This window comes from Mytilus californianus, unplaced genomic scaffold, assembly GCF_021869535.1.
Source record: "Mytilus californianus isolate M0D057914Y unplaced genomic scaffold, xbMytCali1.0.p SCAF_15, whole genome shotgun sequence".
Classification (NCBI taxonomy): domain Eukaryota; kingdom Metazoa; phylum Mollusca; class Bivalvia; order Mytilida; family Mytilidae; genus Mytilus; species Mytilus californianus.
The window spans coordinates 3,904,917-3,929,704 of record NW_026262637.1 but is presented as its reverse complement, the minus strand read 5'-3'; the positions used below and the strand labels follow the sequence as shown (position 1 = coordinate 3,929,704).

General features: G+C 32.4%; 1 protein-coding gene across 1 annotated transcript; it reads right to left on the bottom strand.

Annotated features, from left to right (window-relative positions):
• Window positions 1-1,456: 1,456 nt before the first annotated feature.
• On the bottom strand, window positions 1,457-22,847 carry LOC127725942 (uncharacterized). Its single transcript, XM_052233247.1, has 9 exons — window positions 22,167-22,847; window positions 14,480-14,632; window positions 13,819-14,055; window positions 12,651-12,836; window positions 11,926-12,132; window positions 6,792-6,842; window positions 5,626-5,673; window positions 3,038-3,094; window positions 1,457-1,599 (listed from the first exon to the last, which is right to left on the bottom strand). The coding sequence occupies exons 1-9, from the start codon at window positions 22,804-22,806 to the stop codon at window positions 1,457-1,459; spliced, it is 1,722 nt and encodes a 573-aa protein (XP_052089207.1). The 5' UTR covers window positions 22,807-22,847.
• Window positions 22,848-24,788: the final 1,941 nt, after the last annotated feature.

The following is a 24,788-nucleotide window of genomic DNA, read 5'->3' as shown; positions in this document are numbered from 1 at the left end:
AATGTCAAATATTGAAATTGTACAAGGTCGCGTATATCTATTTTCGTTATGGTGCAGTATAAGATTTATTGAAAAATAAAGCGGCGAATAAGAAAGAATAAAGTGGGTTTTATTTTCTTGCATATCAACATAATAAAGTAATTTGAGTTTGTTTTCAGTAACTGCAAAATTCTTTGATACTTTAATAACTAGATCGTTTGCACTGTACCGTTTGTAGCCATAAAGCCATAGCTTGTGAGATTTTTTATTCATTTCTCGTCCTTTTTTGTTTCGAAATTGTTCGGACTGTGTATAAGAATCCTCAAACCCACATATTACAAAAAAAATTCTTTATTAAAGCCACCTTTTTTTTTAATTGGCAAACAAGAATGTTCGATTTCTAGGACTGAGGTATAATTTTTGTAACCCTTCATTTCTGATAGTTAAATTACTAGATAGTTTGATTACAATTACTTGAATATAAAAATATTTATTAAGTTGAAATCCCGTGTGATAACCCGACGGAAATGATAACCTTATACATGAAATTTTAAACAAAAATGTCTCCCCCGCCAAAAAAACAACAATAAATGACACTGAAAATTCCTAATTCAACATAAAGCTGTAAAATACAAATGAACACATTCTTGGGCGTCTGTTGTGCTGTAATACCGTTGTCCAGGTAAGGCAAAGGGTTGCGCTTTGCAAATAAAGGCAATAGTAGTTTACCGCTGTTCAATGGTCATAAATCGATTAAACTGAAACAAATCCGGGTCACAAACCAAAACTGAGAGAACACATCAAATATAACAGAAAACAAAACGGAACAGAAACACTGAACTGCTACAAAAACAAACACCAACTTGCATGAAAACGGACTATGTGGTAACAACTGCCATATTCAAGACTTGGTACAGGACATTTTAAGAAAAAATGGTGGGTTGAACCTTGTTTTATGGCTAGTAAAACCTCCCGCTTATATGGCAATGTTAAAAATACCGCTAAAATGACAACATTACGTGACAGGAATACAGTACAAATAAATGTAAGAACATTCAGGACAGAGAAATACATAAATAAATATCCACTACATTCTGTGTGTGTCTGTCCAAAATCAGGGGCCTGTAATTCAGTGGTTGTCGTTGTTGCTGTCTATCATGTTTGTTTTTCAAATATTGTTGTCTACATAAACCAGCGTTAGTTATCTCAATTTACTTGTTTTACATTTATTGCTTATTATTCGATATGGATTTTGCTCATTTGTGAACACCGTACGGTGACCTATAGTTGTCTAAATCTACCTCATTTGGTGTCTGTTAGAAAGTTGTGTCAATGGAATTCATATCCCATCTTTTTTTGGTGTAAATGTTTTATATTTGATACAAAATGACGCCACATATAGGATAACTTTTGAGTTTTGTTTCTGTAAAACTGATCAAGATTCTAGTTTATCAATAGATTAATATTTTGCACAAATTCATTTCGAAATATAACTGAAATAAACTTTGCCTGAAGATATTTCTGGAGAGCTAGTCGTGGTTGAAGTCGTGATCACAGTAGTTGAAGACTGATGGTTTCCATTTTTCTCCGATGAACGTGCATTATAATCTGGTTTTGGAACTGAAATCATATTAAAAAAAAGTATGATATACATATATGTGATGTATTCAGGTGTGTTAGATAACCTGATATAAATAACGTACTGATAAATGTGATATAATAATACGCTATCCAATTTTAACAAGAAAAATTTGCTTTTCTCTTTGTATTTTGAGTACTACAATTTTCATATAATACAATATATATAAGTATGTGGTAAGCGGCTGTAATATAGACTGATACGATTGGTCAATATAAGTGTTTTAGAAACTTCTAAGTACACCTTCAATTGAGCTTGTAGTTGATATTGGAAACATGTGGGGAAACAATTACTTTAATTATGTCAAATAACTCCTGAATCATTGATGTACTTAAAAAGAACAAAATAATGACTTGTGCTATGGGCATTATGAATTCAGGAAGTTATCGCAGTTTAAATCAATAGTGCTGTTATAAGGGTAAAGAATACAAATCCACTAACGCTTGTTCTCAATAAATGCATTTGAGGAAAAACACGACCGATTTTGTTTATAATTACGCATTAATATCTCATCAATATATACTTGGTAAGATTACCATTTCCTGGATGATATCTATATTTCCCTTTTTTCTTCTCGGAATTTTCAAACAGATGGATAAATTCAGGAGCGAAAGTAAAAATCATCGTTTTCATATTTAGGACAATGTATTTATAATAAATAATGCTAAACTCTATCCTAAATTTTATATACATTTGCACTACTTCTCCTCTTCTAATTTTAGCGTTCTTGTCCTTAGTGGTAAGGAACCGTTGACAGTTTTTACCTATTGTATATTTTGCATCTACTTCGTTATGCAAGTGTTAGCAATAATGTTTCAGATTTCAATAAACGTTATACTTTCAGTGAACGAAAACGTTTAACAATATTGATTAAGATATTAAATATTGATAAACAATTTGACTATTATACAAATATATGGGTTTATTGTAAAAATTGAGTTAACAAAGTTACAGAATTTTCCAAAAAGGTTGCTTTCAGTATCAGTGCGGATTTTGGAGGGTTTGTGTTGCTCAGTCTTTTGTTTTCTATGTTATATTTTGTATACTGTTGTTTGTCTAATGTTCTTATCGTTTTTTGCCATTGCGTTGTCAGTTTGTTTTCGACTTATGAATTTGAATATCCCTTTAGTATTTTCGCCTCTCTCCTGATATTGTTATATTTATTATCGTTTTAACTCTACCAGTGTTTTTCTAAACTGAATCTTGTACACTTTCTTATATATATCATTTCTTTATGGTTGATATTAAAAATTGTAAGCGTTTTTGGATTTTTACAATTACCTATCCCCTCAACATGAAATGAATCTCAACAATTGATGTCTATAGTTTTTTTTTAATATCATTTGTTCATTTGGTGTTGATTTGTATCTTTCATAGTTTACTTTCGTTCCGTTATTCACAACTATTTTTAGTACCTACATAATATTATATTGTCCCAGCCACTATCTACACCACCACCTCCTATTTTTCCTGGACCTGTATAGATTGTAATAAATATAAAATCAAAGGAACATCAAGTGCAATAATGCAACGTAAAAACATGTCCTTTTAATAAAATAAATAACTAGATCAAAGTTTCAGATTTATAACTTCGCACTCAAGACCCAAGTTTCGATTACATTTGAGTTCATCATTATCGCTCAAATCAGTATAATTGGAAGACCATATTAATCACATAGTAAAAAGTACTGAAACAAAATAAATCATCTAAATGGTGATGAATATTGTCATCTACAATGAATGCCTGCTTGTACAAAATAGGTATTTCTAAATATTTAAAAACTTTAAAACTGAACGTTAAAGTTATGGAAAGAAAAAGAAAAAAAAACATTGCCTGGTCATAAGTTAATGAAGTTATCGATGTTTACGTGAAATTGTACAACAAATGTCGGTATCCGTTTTATGTGAGTGTGTGTGTGTGTGTGTGTGTGTTTGTGTGTATGTGTGTGTGCGGAAGCCACAGCGTAAGGGATCGTGTCTTAATAGTACCACACTACCAATATATGTAAGCGTTTGTATTCATGTGCTTTCTTTCTCCCTGGTGTTTTGAATGTTTATTAATCACATGTCCTACTGAATGGTGTATGCCGCTAGTTTTTGTAGGTTTTTTGCCCACATTATCTACTAGATATTGCTATTCATTCGTAGTGTTGTAAATGTGTGGTTTGTAGTTACCAGTTTTATTCCTTGCTTGTGTCTGCCTTGCGTTTGTGACAGTTGTCCTGGTGTTTTCACGTGTTTTGCGATAACAATATTTACAGGACAGTTTTCATCTTTGTGAAGTTGGTTCGTATTGAGACGCTGTCATATACTTGATGGCCTCTGTGTGGCGATTCAACTTAACTGTTTTTCCCAAAACATTTATCGGATATTGCTCTGTTTTTGTTTTTTTCAAACATTGTTTACGTCGTTTAAGACGACCCAACATTCTGTGTTGACATGAAATAACATTGATATGATATTATTAATCAGATAACTGTTTGAAAACCAAGCATTTTCCACCCCAGGAGCAGATTACCTTAGCTTTATTTTACAAAATCTTTTGGAATTGCTTTTTAACTTCATACTTGATTTTGCCTTTAAAGCTAAGTCTTCTGATTCGAGCGTCACTGACGGGCCTTTTTTTACGACGAAACGTGCGTCTGGTGTTCAACATTATAAGCCGGGCATCTTAGCTGATTTGATTTGATGACAAACATCCAGCAGCCAATATTACTCTCATATTCAGGACGATAATATGTAATATGTAACATAGATAAGTTTCAAATAAACTCTGCAAGTTGACAATTTAAGTCTGGGTTGAGCAGGTCATCTTGTCATTCACCAATATGTGTTTAGGGTTGGGGTTTGACATACCATTGCATTATATTGAACAATTAATTATATGAGGGTGATGGGCATGACCCCGGGCCATTTCCTGAGGCACAATTAAAAGGTTTGTAATAGAAAGCAAATATAACTATGATTGTATGGTGACTATGACAATGTTCCTACATAAAGTCCATTATTTGTTGAGGTTAAGGTCGTCTTCATTTGAACACAACACAGTGTCTTAAGATAATGTACTGAAGAGCTAAATATCAATCCCTATGTCAAAGTATATAAAAAGGTATATTACGGTTACGGAAATCTAAGGTCAAAGTTAAGGTCTCACGAGGGTCACAATGATACGCTGCATACAGTCTCATGGTAAATGTAATATTACTTCATATTTAACTCTATCCCAAAATTTAACAACAGGGATTCAGATATTAAAAATGTGACAATATTTCTATTGTTATTTTACAAATATATGATTTTTATTGTAAAATGAGACTTCACCCCAAGTACAGGATTTTCAAAAAGAGGTTTCTTTTAGTATCTGAAAGCATCAATTGATAGTGTATGATTATTCTCGTTTTACTTCTACCTATGTTTTCTGAACTGATTTTTATAACACTCTCTTTTATATAGAATTTCTCACTGGTCGGTATTAAAAAGGGCAAGACAGTTGGAACTTTAAAATTAGTAACCCCGCAACATGAAATGAACCTCGACAATTTTGTCTTAAGTTATTTGTTAATATTATGTGGGGTTTTTTTTTATTTGGTGTTGACTGAGTTTTCGTTAGTTCCGTTATTCACAACTCTTCTAGACGCTGGGAAGTATAAGGCTCGACGTATGTTATAACCAATCGACTTATTTTGAAGTATGGTAAGTACACCTGTTTTGTTACTATTTTTTTTTTCTCGAATCGTGTATCATCCACTGAATGTTTAATTCTCTCATCATAATAGTTAGTTTGATATCCCCTACCATATATATTGTGTGTGTGTTATATAAAAATAAAAAGATATGGTATGATTGCCAATGAGACAACTCTGCAACAGAGACCAAATGACATAGAACTTTACAGTTATAGGGTCTAGGTTGTTTATTTCTTAAACGCATTTGTTCTTACATAGCTAAATATTTACATATTTGTTTCAGTACCTATATAATGTTCTATTTATTGTTATTGTACCTACCAAAACCATCATCAGGTCTACAATAACTTTTAATCATCCCTGACGAATCTAGTGTAAAAACCAGTAGAGCATGTAAAGATTGTAAAATATATATATTCAAGGGAACATCAATTGTTTTATCAAGTGCAACAAGGCAACGTAGAATTATGTCCTTTTCATCAAAATAAACGACCAGAAGAAAAATATAAAGTAATCAAAGATACCCGATTTATAACTTCAAATGACAGACCCTAGTTTAGTTTACATTAGTTTTTATCAAAGTCACATAAATCAAAATTATTAGAAAACTATGTCTACTACGAAAGTGAAAGGCATTGAAAACAAAAAAAACAATCAACCGAATTGTGCCAAATCTGGTAAAGGCTATCTTCTACGTATGCCTGCCTGTAGAAAATGTCGGCATTTCGAAATATTTTAACACTTATTGAACGGTTTAGTTATGGTAAAAAAAAGTAACAATGACAAGCCGAAAATTAATGATGTCATTGATGTATACGTGATGCTGCAATAAACTGGTCGGAATCCGTTTTATTTGTGTTTGTGTGTGATAGCCACAGCGTAAAGGAAAGTGTCTAAAAAGTACAACACTACCAAAATATGCAAGTGTTTATATTTATGTACTTATTCCCTCTGTGTGCGTTTTGAATTTGTGCTAACACCATTACTTACAGGATGGTTCACGTCGCTGGTGTTTGTGCGCGCTCACCTTATTTACTAGAAGGTGTTTAAGTGATATATCTGTGAATTTTAGGGTTGTAAATGTTGTTTTCGTGGTAACCAGTTAGATTTCTGGCTTTGTCTGTCTTGCATTTGTGACACTTGTCTTGGTGTTTTCATGTGTGTTGCAAAAACACTATTTACAGAAAGGTTTTTATCTGTGTGATGTTTGTTCGTACCGCGATCCTATCTTATACTTGATGGCGTCTGTGAAGCGATTTATCTTAATTGTTTTTGCTCAAAATATTTATCGGATATTGTGTCCTGATTTTTTTTTTTTTTTTTCGTGTTGTAAAAAATTGTTCACGGCGTTTAAGATAGCCAAGCATTCTGTGTTGACATGAAATATCATTGATATGCTTACAATTATCAGTTAATTGCTATTCATTATTCAGAAAGATGTTGACGCAGGAAAAAGTAATAATGTAAACTAAAGTTATGACACATACCTATATTATTCGAGAATTCCTCATCTACGGCTCTATTTAATCCGTTGTAGCCTGAGTAAAAAGATAATAATATATGAAATTCGATATGGAAGAAAAAAATATCATGCTAACACATATAGGAATGTCTCTACAAAATCAGTTCACATGTGCGCATTTCATTATTTCTCCCTTGTTAGCGGTGCTCCAAAGCAATATCGGAAATCAGAAAATATCAAATGTTGAAGAGCAATAGAAACTTAAGCATCACTAAAAAGGACATCAGCTATGGGAAATTTGTGTTTTGGTATCGAAAATATTTAACGTGTAAATTTGTTATGGTATTTTGATAATTGATTTTTAGTCGCACACGACAAACATTTATAATATAACAAAGAAAGTTGTCATTGAGTACAATTGATGTAATATATTTTCACCAAATACTAGTACGCCAATACTATCTGATAAATCTTCTGCATACGTGTTACAAAGCTCTTTTAGCTTGAGCGAAATTTGATAAATATAACATTAATTGGATAATATTGATAGTTCTTAATTGAATAAAAAAGAGATGTGTGGTATAAGTCAACGAGAAAGCAAATCAACGACGAATAATAACCAAAAGTTAGTACTGCTGTTTAAGAATTTAAAAAGGATTGTTTGGTGAAAACGCACTCTCCATGTCGTTGTTTATAATTAAGACGTTTATCAGACATGATAAAAAAAACAACTGGGACTCTGTGTATCATTAAAATATATCAAATAATTATACGTTACAGTGGAGATATTCATTATTAACCCAAAGGAAACGTGATACGGAATATAAGTTGAGGTGCCATATTCGAAAATGTATTCCCAATAAGTGAAAGAGTCCCATAATTCAATTTCGGCTGGCATCTTTTTAATGTTATACTTTTATGAAATTGTGTATGTATATATATTTTAATGGATGGTTACACTGTAATAAGATAAAGCATTAAATTTAATTTAATTCAATTTATAAGAAGCATGTTAAATCATGAAAAGACATGCAGACTCTGGAATATCGTATTACGTCCTGATGTAGTGATGCTGCATACGAGAACAACTTCACAATAGGAAAATTAAATTCATATTTTTGTTGAAGTTTAGTTTTCAACCGACTCTCAAGATATAAAGCAGACTTAAGTGTGTTTTTTGTATACTTTTTTGCAAGTTCAGTTGGATAAAAGTCATCAGCAACTAGCTTCTGACATTCTTCTTAAGAGGTTTTTTTCTTAAAAAATATTAATGAAAATAATTAAGTAGAGCTCATCCAAAAATTATCGCGGTTTATCTCAGCTTTACGCAAAATTGTAAGAAAATCTGGGATTGACTCGAGGAGATCCAGGTCTAAGTTACATAAGTAAGGTTTAAATAAAGTGATTATGGCGTGCCGTACATCCGTGTTAATTTTGACATTAGTGTAAACATATTTAATTTAGGAATTCGTTATGTATACCTACAAAGGTAAATACATACGAAATACACAAGTAATTCAATAATTGGGATTATGAAACAAGAGCAGTGCTGTTATATAAACCCGTTTACCACTGTTTCTAAACTACCACGGCAAAAAATGCTTGGACTCAATAGTATCTAATATCCGGTACGGTGACGGACCAATAAACAGCCAGTGAAAAGGTAGGATTTCTGTTAATTTAATTGTTATTTTTATGATATTGAAGAATATGCATACACGTATAACTATTTTCGATTGTGAGATGTAATATTTTCTTCAACCGTTCTAGATTCAGGGGGAAATAAGTAAAAAGGCACATCAAAATGGTAAATTGAGTGAACCTTGCCTCGAATTTGTTTAATTTCTCTTTAAATTGTGAACATTGTACGGAAAGAAAAATATTAACACGGAGATCGCAAGACTAGTCACTTTGATCACCTCAATATTTGTATTTCTGTGCAAGGAACAAAAGAAAAAGGTCATGTCAAAATTGAAGGACCCGGTTTTGTCAATGTGTACGACCCGGTTTATTCCTAAAATTTCACAAATCAGGACCAGGTTTTCTCATTGAAAATAATGCATAATCGGGAGACTTTTGGTGGATCGTTGGAAAACGATTTCTTTCAGAGGATAACTTATCATTTATTTGAATCCGTAAACCCTTGAATTCCTGCTTTAATGGAACAAAAATAATTTCATTTTTGCTTTGTTTAAATTGGAATACTTTAACGGCGAAATACAAAGAAATGAAGGTTTTGTAACACAATTTGATTTGATTTTTTTTTTATATGAATGATGTAAATCTAAGTGTCCAAACTAGGATAATGTACGGCCTTGAAAATTGAAGGACGGACATTTGATATGTGATTTTCTTGGACAGCAGGATGGTTATCAATAAATATCACACTCTACCGACGGCAGCAGTGTGATCGTTTGAAAATGAATATTCTGAACACAAAATGTTCATTAGAACGCAAGAGAATAAGATAAAGGAATATGCATTCAGAATCGCCCTAGAAAATGAATTTCCATGCGGCGCAAAGAATCACAATAATAATGCGTTACAAATTTTTTTGCCCCTCCTTGTAACTACTTTACTAAATATAAAATAGTAGAATAGTCTCAGGCCATCCGGAAAATACAATAGTGATTATTTTGTTGATAATATTATAAATAATTAAACGGTTCTTTGTTTGGACGATTTTATGCTAAAAAGTCATATATAAATCGTGAAAAAAACATGATATAATATTTTTTAGAGTTATCAAAAGGGGGCGTACTCACTCTACACCCCTGGATCCGCCTCTGATATAATATAACTATATTGTTTACCATTATGAAATATAATAAAAAAAAAGAGGGCACAACTTTGAGTGCCAATCGCGCATTTACTACACAGACTCTGTAATCGAATGAGTTAAGTCTTTTTCAACTGATTTTAATCATTTGTTCTTATGTTGTGTTGTTATAACACTTTTCTTTTTTGTGGGGGAGGGTGTGGCGTTAACACGTTCAACCCCGCAATTCTGTACGTGTCATTCCAGAATCCTGGAGTCAGTTGTTGTTGTCTTTTGCTGCTTTATATGATATTTGTTTTTCGTTTTTTTGTTTGTTTTGTACATAATCAGGACGTTAGTTTTCTCCTTTGAAATTTTTTTTACATTTTTCATTTCGGGGCCTTTTTCATTAGTTCTCATTGTTGGATGCCATACGGTAATCTATATTTGCTAACTTTTACGTCATTTGGTCTCTGATGGAAAGTTGACTCATTGCATTTTTCACGGGTAAGTGGCCAATTAGGTTGTTCTAAATAAGACGAAGATAAATTGACGTTAGTATGTTGCAAACCAACTTTTATTCACCTTGCAAATACATAATTGTATTATACGTTTATTTCAAACTAGTATAGAAAACAAACAAACATCATAATGTTATTAAAGAATTAATGTAAGTGCGCGGTATAAAGTATTCATATTCCATTTAGACTTAGTTCGAAGATAGGTGCAATAAGGTATACGTATAGCATTCGAAAAATGTGTACTCCCTGTTTCGAAAAGTTTCCGTTTTAAATTTTAACACGACAGGTTTGTTTTACAATAACATCTATGCTCATACATTTAATTTCTTTCGACGGACAATGTTCAGATCCGTGTTAACATTGCTTTTCATAAATTTGTGGTTTCAAAACAAAACAAAACCGGGACCTATACAAAGACAAAACCGGGTCCTTATGTAGTAAACAACATTGACAAAACCGGGACCTATATGAAAGACAAAACCGGGTCCATATGTAGTAAACAACATTGACAAAACCGGGTCCATCAATTTTGAGCATAACGAACGAGTTGTGATATATAAACACAGTAAGATTATGCCAAAGGAACATCACCGTCCAAAAAAGGAAAATTAACAATAGGGAAAAAAATCATCCCATTTTCGTAAAAGTTTCTGGTGTATAATTGAAATATCTAAATCTAGAAAAGGACACTTATTGCTGTTAATATTTAACTGTTTAAAATGCGTCCAGACAATATCAGAATAAGTTAATTCTGCAATGCATAACGAATGTTTAGAATTTGTTCAAACAAATTCAGACAGTGTATAGACTGTTAAGAATGTATTGTAAACAAATGTTCAGACTGTTCAAACACAATGTAAGGAATAATAAGAATTATTTAAAAAAATAATGACAGTGTGAAGTAAAATTAGGGGAAATAATACTTTTCAAAATGTAAAATAAAGACAGACAGTAAACAAAATGTTATGTCAAAATCTTGTGACTTTGTACGGTTAGTTTCACAATACTTAAAATATTATAAACGGGAACTTTTGTAGTTGCCGCTCGGTACTGACATTATTTGTAAAATACTTTTTGAATTAAATTTTCGTTTGATAAATTGATATATCAGTTTAAAAATTAAATGTCCTACTTCCCTCAGGAAAAGTTGACACTATTTAATACTTGTTGTTTTTTTAGCCCCTTTTGGTCATAAAGCTCTTCGTGTGCTCATGTTGTTATACATCCTTATCGTTCAATATTTTGGGTATGAGCGTTCCAGATAAAAGGTAATCCATAATAGCGCTTCGTACGCAACAAATTTATAAAGTATGATTTACTTGATGAGTAAAAAGTGAAATAACAAAAATATCGAACTCCAAAGAAAATTCAAATCGGGAAGTCCCTTATCAAATGGCAAAATCAAAAGCCCTTACACATCAAACGAACGGAAAACAACTGTCGTATTCCTGACTTGGTACAGGCATTTTCTTATGTAGAAAATGGTGGATTAAACCTGGTTTTATAGCTAGCTAAACCTCATATACATTTATTTCTATTTTTTTGTCCAATAATGCATTTTTTACTTTTTGATGCAAAAAAGTGCAATTGTATTTTATCAATTTCAAACAAACGACAATGTCTAAATATATAGACATAAAAGGAAAAATTGTGATGCATAATGCTAGCAAAATATCAAGTTTTATGCAAATTCCCGAATTGATGTGGCAGATTTTCATTATATCAATATAGTAAAGAATTGAATTTATATCTCAGCAATATTGTTATCCACAAATGTTCCAATTTAGTTGTGACTTACTTTGCCAAAATTCTCCATCCAATTTTTATGATTTGTATTTTTAATCATTAGTGTACAATTTTAAATGCATAATAAAATTTACCATCAAGAGCTTGGATCTGATTGGTCGAGGTAAATCTAAGGACATCGTTCTTTCTATCATTTAGGGTAACAACATGTCTCATACTGTGTAATATATATCTAAATGGACTAAATTGGCATTCACTGAACTCTAGAATCTGGTCCACTGTGAAATAGGATGTTAACCCATTCATTTCATATCGTCTTGTTGAACATGATTTAATAACGCCTATGAAATAAGAGAGTCCAAAGGTATAAGAACTATATAGAGATCTTCACCATAGTTAACGTTTACATAATTCCTAATCCTCACTGTTTCCCGCTAAGAGAAAGATACAATTATAATAAATAATTACGTGTATTTCTTGGTAGCAATAAAACAAAGGTATTGCATTTGATCATACTGCATAAAAAGGTTTAGTCTGATTTTTTTCTCTGTTCATATAAATGTCTACCTTTCTCGCTGGCTTTGCTTTGTATTGTTGCTATATTGTCCTCTTAATGACTAATCAATAAAAATTCTTTTTACTCCGGAAGCAAAAATGAGAATTATATTGTAAAGTAAACTTATTAGGAGAAAGAAGCCTTGCTTGATTTCGACATTCCTAATCAAATGCCTCAATAGTCATGCTGTATTGTAAGATTTTTGTTATTTATAATACACATATGTGTATTGCCAACATGAAAGTTGATTAAAACTATACAATATAATACAAATGCCATATATATCTAGTTAAATCATAATACCTCTGGAAACGCTTTTGTGTTGTTCCTGGAAGCCATTGAATAATATACTGCCGACATAATCCGGGACTGTCCCTTTAACATATGTCTGAACTCTTAACTCTGACAAAAAGGTAAAGAACTGCTGTGTAATTACCACTATCTCGCCACTGTGATATGTGATATATGATGTTCTGTTCAGTTCTCCACCTAAAACAAGAAATTGGTTGTCAATTCAATTTTTTGTTCTTATCTGTTTTTTCCGACCCTTGTTTCTAGAATGTGAACGTGCATATAATTTTATACATACATGTATATTGAAATTTCTGGCCTAATTTGAATAAGAAAAAAACTCTCTTATCCTAAGACTACAATGTAGAGACAATTCCATTGTTGGTCGAATGCACACTTAATGAGATTTTTTTAGAAGCAACATACGAAAAAAAATGGCTGTTTAAATTGAAATTTGTATTTTTAAATTAACAAAGAACATTTAACTTTTCATAGGATTGATAAATAAAGGCAACAGTAGTATACCGGTGTTCAAAAGTCGTAAATCGATTAAGAGAAAAACAATTCCGGGTTACAAACTAAAACCGAGGGAAACACATCAACTATAAGAGGAAAACAAAGGAACAACAGGAACACTGAAGTGCAACAAAAACAAACGCCAACAAACATAGAAACGAACTATTTGATAACAACTGCCATATTCCTGACTTTTAAGGAAAATGGTGGGTTGAACCTGGTTTAATGGCTAGCTAAACCTCCCGCTTTATGACACTGTTAAAAAATGTCGCTAAAACACTACGTGACAGAAATACAGCACAAACACACGTAAGAACTTTCATCACAGAGAAACGCACAAACAAATAATATAATAGTCGACACAACATGCAAACCACAGAACAACAACGAAATATTCCATCAACGACAGACACCACAGGATATCAAAAACAATGACGCGCTATATAAAAAGGCGATGTCTGCTAAATCTTGCATCCTGCAAATTAGAGCTTATATTTTCCTAATTTGGTCTAGTGTCATGTCTGTGTTTGGGAAAATATCTATGAACTAATCTTTTTTTTTGTTCCAGTGTTCGAAGGCGCAGTGTTACCTTTGCAATACAGACAAACATAGTCTGAATTTGAATGTATCCATATAAGAATAATACATCTCATAGTGAACACACCTGTCATCATGAATCCGTTTTTAGCCTTCTTCCCCTGTGGAACAGCAAACATCCACCCAATGATGTCACCGATAGGCTGCAATATTTTCATCAATGCTCTCGCAGTGTTTTGTTTACGTCTTATAAGTGTTTCTATTCGTCCATTGGTTGTATATACATAAGAAAGTAAGTCCACATTCCCTATGGCTTTGTTGTTCAATACACCATTAACAATACCTCTCAGTATTAGTCTTTTCCCTATTCATGTAACGACAAAAGGTTTTAATTCATCGTCAGTCATGATCACGAAGATTGGCCTAGCATAATAATCGTAGTGCTAATAGGGATATTTCATTTTCAATTCTCGTCATTTCTCTAAGATTAAAAATGCACCAATACCATGATTTTAAAAATAAATTGGAAAATATTTGAAAAAGGTTAATTTTATTCAAGGTATCGTAAAAATAATATACAAAATTATGAATTACATATTAAATAGCAGTACTTACCTTAGGAGAGTTAAGAAACTTTACACTGCTCATGGTGGAAACAAAAGTCATTTTGTAACCACTTTAGATGTACACAAATTAGATAAGACAATAGTTAAATAATTTAAGATACGGAGAAAAAAGAATTCTATGTTTGATTGCTATACTAATTTACACTTTTTCAATACATTAACCTGTTTTCAAACATCGAATTCCATTCCCATAGAACGGCGTGTTACATTCGCAGCAGGCGGCAGTGTCAAGGTAGACATACTTGGCGTTGACATGACAGGTATCTGCTCCTTCTAAACATGCAGCAACACTCATAGAAACCCCAGATGCTGTTTCTGAAATACATCAAGTACACACTTCACTCTTATAAGGAGAAAGAAATATAACTCTTAGCAGGGAAATATTGATTTATGTATTAATTTTAACTACACATGCCTTTGCTGTCTAATTTCAGTGTAAGGTTCAACGACTATATTTGACATCTATATTTTATTATCTGTACAGTATATGTCTTTGTCATGACATAGGGGAATGAACGAAAAAGTCACTTTATTATAGTCCCTTCAATTCGAAAATCAAAACGTATTATAAATTCATAGAAGAACATCTTTCAAAAGATATCATGAAACTTCGAAATGGAAAAATACTTAATACTAAACTCGTTCAAAGGGTATCTACACGTCTCAATCTTCAAAATCGATTATCTAAAAATACTACAATCGTTAACATTTTCAATAACGAAAATCGTGGATACCCTTCTATCTATAAGTGTCATGCCAAAAAATGACTTACATGTCCCCGTCTTTCCACCAACAATACGATAAGGTCCACGTTTAATGGTCGCACATTTTCCCTAAATTCTGAAACTGATATCACTTGAAAAAATAACAGTATCATATATTTACTCACATGAAACAAACTGGAATGCGGTATTCAGTACGTAAGTGAAACGACGATATTTATCAAAACGCACGCAAAAACACCTTTATCGTTTTAAAAGACCCCATAAATTCAAAAGTATCATTTATCAACACCTTAAGAAGCACAATCATCCTTTTAAATATTTAACAGTTCAACCTTTAGAAGTATTTAATAAGTAGCCTGGGGAATCTCATTCAAAATTTGTACGATCACAAAAAATAATTGAATTAAATTGGATTAAAAAAATACAGACAGTCTATCCTCTCGGTCTTAACGACATGGGAATTGGTAATATATCTAGAACAGATTCTGTTAACATTTTGGATATAGTTTCTAAAACAGTACGTAAAAAACGTTCTCATGGGCGTAGAATAAATCGCAATCAAAAAAAATTTCGTAATAACAATACTAATATTTCGGACCTAATTTCTATTTAAAAAAACAACGGTAGACACTATCTATTAACCAAGCTCTGTTCTTTCCTGTTAATAAATTACATCAAATTTTGGAGGAATGCAACACAATTCCATATTGCAGTAATAAGTATGAAATCGTACAAATTATAATTGCATATTGTTATTCTAAATTGTTTCCCAAAATTAATCGCCCTGAAGATCACAAAAAACATTTTATCAAAATTAAATATGTCAATAAAGGTTTTGATTTTGTTAATATTGCCGGTATTTTTAACTATCATTCTGTTAAAGAACATATTCCTGGCTATTTTGATAATACCGAACTCCCTCTTATTTGTTATGTTTAAAAAAAATCTACCCGGAAATATGTGTTTAATTACAGCGAAGTGTGTAAAGATGTTAATATCAGTGACAATACACCTACCTGATGAAATTGCAGTAAATCCGAATACATTTATGGCCCCAGTTCCCATGTTATAACAGGAGACCTTAACATCGTTCGCGACCGAGAGTTGAAATCATTTATCAGTAAAGGACCTAAATATCGTCCCCCGTCAATTATTAATTGGAATGAGTGTCGTAACATCATCCTAGACTCACTCCGTATTTACTGCTCTAAATGGATAAAACGAGAAAAAGCTGACAAGAAATCACTAGATTTTTTTTTAATTCGGTAATGAACATAGTTGATATATGTATTCAACATCTTTAAGGATCATTTTACTCCTAACAACAACCATAATAGCCCAATTTCCCGTATCAAACATAAGCTAAAAGAACTCGCCAAGGAATACATTTTTGTCCCGGCTGATAAGGCTGCTAACAATATCATTATTGTTTGACGTAAATTTTACATTGATGTTCTACAAAAGGAAATCACGAATTCACCAACATTCTAACTGACTCCATTTTCGGAAAATGACATCTGCAACATACATAAACTTTTAGCTACCTCTTTACAAGCAGAACCAAATACAAGGAAAGTTCCAACTATGTACTGGCTTCCGAAGCTGCATAAAACTCCTTACAAATATAGATTTATTTTGTCTCCAAGTCATTGTTCCACTACAAACTATCTATTCTACTTACAAGTACACTTGGTACAATCAAAAACCTGGTAATAAATTGTTCAAATAAGGCCTTTGAAAATAGTGGAATTAATTACTTTTGTTGTGTCAAAAATTCGTTGGAAGTACTTGATAAATTACATGCTTATATAGCCAAGGCTCCGTGTTGAAGACCGTACTTTGACCTATAAAGGTTTACTTTTATAAATTTTGACTTGGATGGAGAGTTGTCTCATTGGCACTCATACCACATCTTCTTATATCTATTATATTGGTGATTTCGAATCTGTTCAAAGTTTTGATTTTTCTACCCTATATACCACGGTGCCTCATAATCTTATTAAGAAAAAATTCACACACCTGATTAAATGGGCATTTAAAAAGTCGGAATGCAAATATATATGTTCAAACTCTTTTAGGTCAGTTTTTAGTAACAACAAACAAAAGAACTATGTCAATTGGACCTGCTTTGATACTATAACTGCCCTTGAATTTTTACTAGATAACATTTTTGTTCGCTATGGAGATTCCGTATATCGTCAGGTTATCGGAATTCCCATGGGGACTAACTGTGCACCACTTATTGCGGACCTGTTTCTATATTGTTATGAGTTACAATTTATGACTAAAATCAGCAAAGACCCATCGAAACAACATCTGATTCAAAAATTTAATAACACTTTTAGATATTTAGATGATATATTGGCTCTCAATAATGACGACTTCAGTATGTACACTAAAGAGATTTATCCTACCGAATTGACTTTAAATAAAGCTAATACTAACAATTAACACTGCCCTTTCCTTGATCTTGATATCTTTATTTTTAACGGGAAACTTAATACCAAAATTTATGATAAAAGAGATGATTTTTCATTTCCTGTTGTTAATTATCCATTTTTAGATGATGACGTTCCCTTGTCGCCATCTTATGGTGTTTATATATCTCAACGTGTTCGATTCGCTCGTGTATGTAACAACGTATTTGATTTCAACAAAAGAAATCTCTGTATTACTGAAATATAATTACACCAGGGTTTTCGATATCACAAACTAGTCAAAACATTTACTAAAATTTATTATCGATACAAGGACATCATTCGTAAATACAAATCAACATGCAGACATCTTATACGTTCAGGTATTTCACATCCAATATTTTATGATAATATTCTTTACAAAGCACAATAATGTCGGCATTCACCTCAAAAGCTAACCAAACCTTTAAACAGACTTATTCGGAAAGGATATAGTTACGATACTGTTGTCAAGTCATTAAGGATTGCATATGTTGGTATTAATATTGATTCACTCATAGGGTCTTTGTATCGGAAATAAACACATTTATTCTAAAACCAGTTGTTGGCATGATACGGGTTATGTTCTTCTCATATATATTATGATGGTATGATACTTAACCCCTAACGAGAGGGATTGTACTTGATTTTCATATGATGAAGACATAATCTTTCAGTCAGTTTAATTGAGGTTTGGAGCTGGCATGTCAGTAACTGCTAGTAGTCCTTTGTTCATTTATGTATCATTGTCATTTTGCTTAGTTTCTTTTGTTACCTATTCTGACATCGGGCTCGAACTTCTTTTGAACTGAGTTTTACTGTGCGTATTGCTATGTGTTTCTTTTTTCTACATTGGCTAGAGGTATAGGGGGGGGGGGGGGGTTGAGATCTCACAAAACATGTTTAACCCCGCCGCAATTATGCGCCTGTCCCAAGTCAGGAGCCTCTGGCCTTTGTTAGTTTTGTGTGTTTTTTAATTTTAGTTCATTTATATGTTTTGGAGTTTAGTGTGACGTCCATTTTCACTGAACTAGTACACAATTTTATTTAGGGGCCAGCTGAGGACCATCTCCGGGTGCGGGATTTTCTCGCTGCATTGAAGACCCATTGGTGGCCTTCGGCTGTTGTCTGTTCTTTGGTCGGGTTGTTGTCTTTTTGACATATTCCCCATTTCCATTCTCAATTTTATTTGTTTGACAGATTTGTGGTTTCCCGGACGAATAAAGGTTATGCTAAAATTAATCTCGTAATAGTATTATCATGAATTTGATAATTTTGCTTTTTGCAACCCCAAAACCAACAAACCTTTTAAGACCTATTTTCTAACCTACTCAGTTGGTCTGAAGGAAAGCATCTTATATCAGCCAAAATATCACTAAAAATTAAAAAAAACAAATTGTCCGAAGAGCTTGAAAGCGAGATTATGAATATATACGAATAGCAGTATCTTTTTATGAACAACTCGAAGTTTTGGCGTTCCTATAAGTTCAAAATAAGAAATGTGAATAATGCCTGTCAACCAGTAATCTCTATAAATTCCTTACCGAGTTAAAAGATGTCTGAATTTAAAGATTTCATTTAAGGTCACATGTAAATAGGATTATACATAAATAAATACCGCCTACTTTTTGAATGATTTATTTAGAACCCTTCAAATCTTCTCCACTCCCAGATTAACCTGATTTATATCCTAAAGGAGATGTAGGGTATACGTCAAAAACACAACAACCACATACAAAAGGTAGCATACAGTCTTAAAAATAGGTTTATATACAATATATCATGCTCTTAATCGTCCTAAGTTAAGAAAATGTGAATAAATTTAACAGCAAACTTCCATCAACATGAAATTTTCCATATAACAAAAACAATATCACATAATACAACCACCGACGAGCTTCATTATTTACGACAGGCATATGCATATATTGCGGGGTCAGACTAGATATACGTTTTTTCTCTGATTGTATTCTCTCTATATACCGACTTCCCCAAGCTTTAATGAAGATTGCAATAAAGCTTAATGGAAGTCTACTCGTTTACAAAAAAATAAAATTCAATAGGTTTATGTTCAATAGTGAGCACTATTCCCATGTTAACGGAAAAACAGTGAAGACATATCTTTCGTCATATGCCAATATCTGTATGGGTATTTAAAAAAGGCAAAGACCAAACACATCTCTTGACTATATTTATTTTGCCTCGGTGGCATTGACGATGTTGACACGAAAATGAATAAATCATAACAGAAACTAAATGATAATACTATTGACCACGCCATCAACTCATCGCAATTCGCAAAAATAAAATATATTTATTAAATCTTTGTCTCTGAATTAAAGAATTCTACCACGTTAACAGATCTTGTAGTACAAATTCATAGACAAACAATATATTTAAAGCAGATTTGCTCAATGAATAAATGATAACGCAAAAATGCGATCACATGAGCGCATTATCCATTTCACCAACCAAAACTATAGTGAAAAAGACATAACAACTTCGGCCAATAAACTAGTACTATACATCTTCCACAATGGACACTCTCAAACATGGAAGATCTCTTTTATTGCTGATCATTTTCTCTGTGTACAGTTTCTCGCTATATAGGTTTTGCAAAAACACAAAAAAGGGCACAAATTGTCCTACTCCTATAGGAAAACAACTGGCTATTTCATATATCATAGACTATGTGTTGTCCTACTCCTATAGGAAAACAACTGGCTATTTCATATATCATAGACTATGTGTTGTCCTACTCCTATAGGAAAACAACTGGCTATTTCATATATCATAGACTATGTGTTGTCCTACTCCTATAGGACAACAACTGGCTATTTCATATATCATAGACTATGTGTTGTCCTTCTTCTATAGAAAAACAACTGGCTATTTCATATATCATAGACTATGTGTTGTCCTACTCCTATAGGACAACAACTGGCTTTTTCATATATCATAGACTATGTGTTGTCCTACTCCTATAGGAAAACAACTGTCTATTTCATATATCATAGACTATGTGTTGTCCTACTCCTATAGGAAAACAACTGGCTATTTCATATATCATAGACTATGTGTTGTCCTACTTCTATAGGACAACAACTGGCTATTTCATATATCATAGACTATGTGTTGTCCTACTCCTATAGGACAACAACTGGCTATTTCATATATCATAGACTATGTGTTGTCCTACTCCTATAGGAAAACAACTGGCTATTTCACATATCATAGACTATGTGTTGTCCTAATTCTATAGTAAAACAACTGGCTATTTCATATATCATAGACTATGTGCACCCACTCCTATAGGAAAACAACTGGCTATTTCATATATCATAGACTATGTGTTGTCCTACTCCTATAGGAAAACAACTGGCTATTTCATATATCATAGACTATGTGTTGTCCTACTTCTATAGGAAAACAACTGGCTATTTCATATATCATAGACTATCTGACATTTGTAGATCTCGTCTTGCTGAACTTTTGATATTTAAGGTTTCTATCAATCTATTACTGTTTTCCAATAAATGGGCAGAAATGGAATAATTGGAAAAAATTGTCTTTTAAGGGCACTAACTCCTATAAAAAACAACTGACTGTTTCATATATTGCTGACATATTTTCGGATTTTGTCTTGCTGATCATTATTGCGTTCAAATATTTTTAACTTCAATTATAGTTTTCCAGATTATAGAGCAAAACGTTTAAAATTGGTAAAAATGTCTTTTAAGGTCTTTAACTCCTATAAAGGGTTGACCAACGATTTCAGCAATTCGACTTATTTAAAGACTCTGTCTTGTGGATCATTTTTGCTATTTAAAGTTTCTCTCTACCCGTTATAGTTTAAATATAATAGGCATCCACACCAAACATTAATATAAACTGGCATTTAAGGGCAACTACTACTATGAAGAGTCGACTGACTATTTCAACCATGTTGACTTTTTTCTATAACTTGTATGGATAATCATATTTGTGTTTTAAAGTTTCTATCTGTCTATTATAGTTGAGGAACACTCTGCATTATTCATGATCGTTCACGGGCCATCCGTGTGATTTTTGTGCACTCTAGTTCTTAAAGACATGATACAGAGAGCTGATTTTTCTTTTTATCTTAGTTCTTATTGTATATGGTATATGTTTTTGTACTGGCTGGTTTTTACTTGACGACCCGAATAGCGTATCTAAGAAAGGTCTGTGACTATTTTCTAGACGTATTTGTTTATTTCTATTTCAAGGAATTGAATAATTATTCGTATCAATATAAATGATGAAGACCTTATAACATTTGACAAATCCCTCAACTTATTATTTTTTTTTTTGTACATTCGAATTGCTATATTATGTCCGATGAAAATTCAAAAAGGGGGAAGTCCATAAAAACTGACAAAAACAAACATTAAACTTGAACAACCAACGAAACGAAAGGAAAACAACTGTCATTTTGCTGACTTGGTACAGCAATTTTCCAAAGAAAGACGTATAATAATTGTTTGAAGAAGTGATATCTGTGTTTGATTAAGATGCTAATACATTTCATTTTTGTACGTTTTTGATTGCTGGCGAATGGTGCTGTGGGTTAAAGAATAATATGCGCTTTTAAATATTGGCCTTTTTTAGTTTTACTACATGTATACAAATGTATAATTTACTACTCACGATTTCTGCATTTGATCTTTCCGAGGACTCCATCACATTTTTTAGTCTCTCTATTTTTCCTTTTAATCTCCTGGCAACATTTGTCGACTTCGCTCCTGTCTTCTCCGATTTTCAAATACATTTTTAAACAATTACAGTTTATGTAAATGGCATTTTTAACATCAGCATAAGGGGTTTCACCAAGGTAAACATCATTTGATCCCAGAACATGCCCCTTCACTTCTATTACAGAATCAAGTCTATGAATCTGTTCATCTACAAGCACTTTTACTGAAACATACTTTCCTTCATCTAAAGTCCGTTCTACTATCAACTTATGCCAGCGGTTGTCGTTCCATTTGTTGACCATTTCTGCGTCATCATAGGGTATTATAGAAGATCTGTTTTTACTATTTTTCCGATAAGTGAATACCAACTCACCATCTTCAATAGTTACCGTAAATTGATGCTGTTTGCTGTTGTTGGACTCTAAATGCACTAACAGGCCATTGCTCCTTCGAGTCAAAAAATCAAAGCTGAATATATCATTCATGCAAACATCTTGTATACTGTGGAATTCGGTCTGGTTTGGTAAAATGAAACCATCTGTTTGTAGAGTCAAAATGAAAATACTGTACAACTTTAAAATAAGCCCATTCATTTTTGTGGCATTTCGTTGGAAAAGATCCTACGCGAAGAGACACGCACATGCATTTATTGTAATATGCATTAACATTTATATTGTTTGTAAAGTGTGCATTTCATGTTATCTGTTTATGAAATCAATCAAGCAGGATATAATGGTATAACACGAATAATAATTCCCTGGCGAAGATGACATTTTCTATTAGAATTGATAATAGAGAGAAACTTAGTATCATTATCATGGATACAATACAAATATCACTTTATGATGTCAATTGTTGAAGTTAGCTATGTTGTTTTTATTCAAACATTTCACAGAAATTCACCAAATCATACATTTGTATTTTTGAACCTTTACACGGATTTGAGACTTCTCTGTATAATATAATTGTATCATTAAATGGAGATTTGAAGTATTTGTCAAAGAGACAGCAATCAAAAGCTAGCAATAACCGAACGTCATTTAGAAGGTATTATTATACAATTCATGACTTTTGCTGAAGTTTCCATAAGGATGCAAACAATAGACATGTCGCTATATAGTAAATAATCATTTAGAGGGCATTATTATACAATTGATGACTTTTGCTGATGTTGCCATAAGGATTCAAACAATAGACATGTCGCTATATAGGAAATAATTATTATCGTCCCCAGTCAAAGCTGGTTGTTGATAAATTAAAAACCTGGACATTTTAATGCTTACTCATGTAATGTATGGGCTTTACTCATTGTAAATAGCCGTGCGGTAACCTGTTATTATTCAAAGCTTGGTCATTTGGTCTGTATTGATAAATCTCTTATTGTCAAAAGGCCACATCCCTTTATTTTTATATAAATAGAAACTATAAAAGATCTAACATCAACATAAAAAAAGAAAGAAAAAACAATATATCATAAGACAACGACTAACAATGTGCCTAGCTTTTAGACAGACACGTAAAAATGAGGGGAATAGATCTCAACCCTCCCCTTGTTAATATTGATCATTGGATAATCAAAATGTACATAAAAGGTACATTCAATATGCCTAATAAAGTAAATCGGTAAACTAGTTCAATGTCTCAAACATGTACTAATTTAAAGACGCTTGTTTAATGAGAGGAAATAAACAGTTAATGGAACATACATATTTTCGGTATATTTGTAAATTGAAAATATTCCTTTACATGTTCAACGTATACATATATTCTTAGATTTGTTAGCTCTTAATTGGTTCATACAGACAGAACAAATATATTTTTATTTCATTAATTTGTGGGCGCTTTGTAGGTATATATATATATATATACGTACGGTATATATAAAACGTCTGAATAATAGTCAACGATTTTTCCCACGAGTGCGCTGGATCGCTGGTTGCGGAAACAAACGATGTCTGACTTGCAAACAAATACTGGTTACCCAGACTTTTAACAGTCACTCCACTGGTACAGAATACACCATATTTTGCAATGTTAATTGCAAGACTACAAATGTTGTGTATCTCCTACAGTGTAAATGGGGTAAACAGTATGTTGGCGAGCCAGAACAGCCGTTTCACAAACGAATAAACGGTCATCGTAGCGACTACCAATGCAAACCAGACCTCCCTCTCAGTCGACATTTGAGACCCCCTAGCCACACTAAGGCAGATCTCAATCGACTGACCATTACAATCATTGACCATAACTCTGCTTGGTCTAGGGAGGATAGACTCACTCGGGAAAGATTTTGGATAAGAAAATTAACAACTTTGGCACCAAATGGGATAAATGAAAAGATGTAGTTCGACTCCATGCAGTGCTTCACATTTGGGTTATATTACTTATCATTACAGTCTCTGTTTCTATTTCTTTAAATTACTCATCTCTAATATAAATCTGTTGAATATACCAATTTAAATTGCTTAATTTTTTGAGGGATGTAAAAGTACCAAGCCACGTTCAACTAGTTAACCTTAGTCAAAATTTATTATTATATTTTAACGGCCGTTTGTTTGCGATGTTTAAATACGCA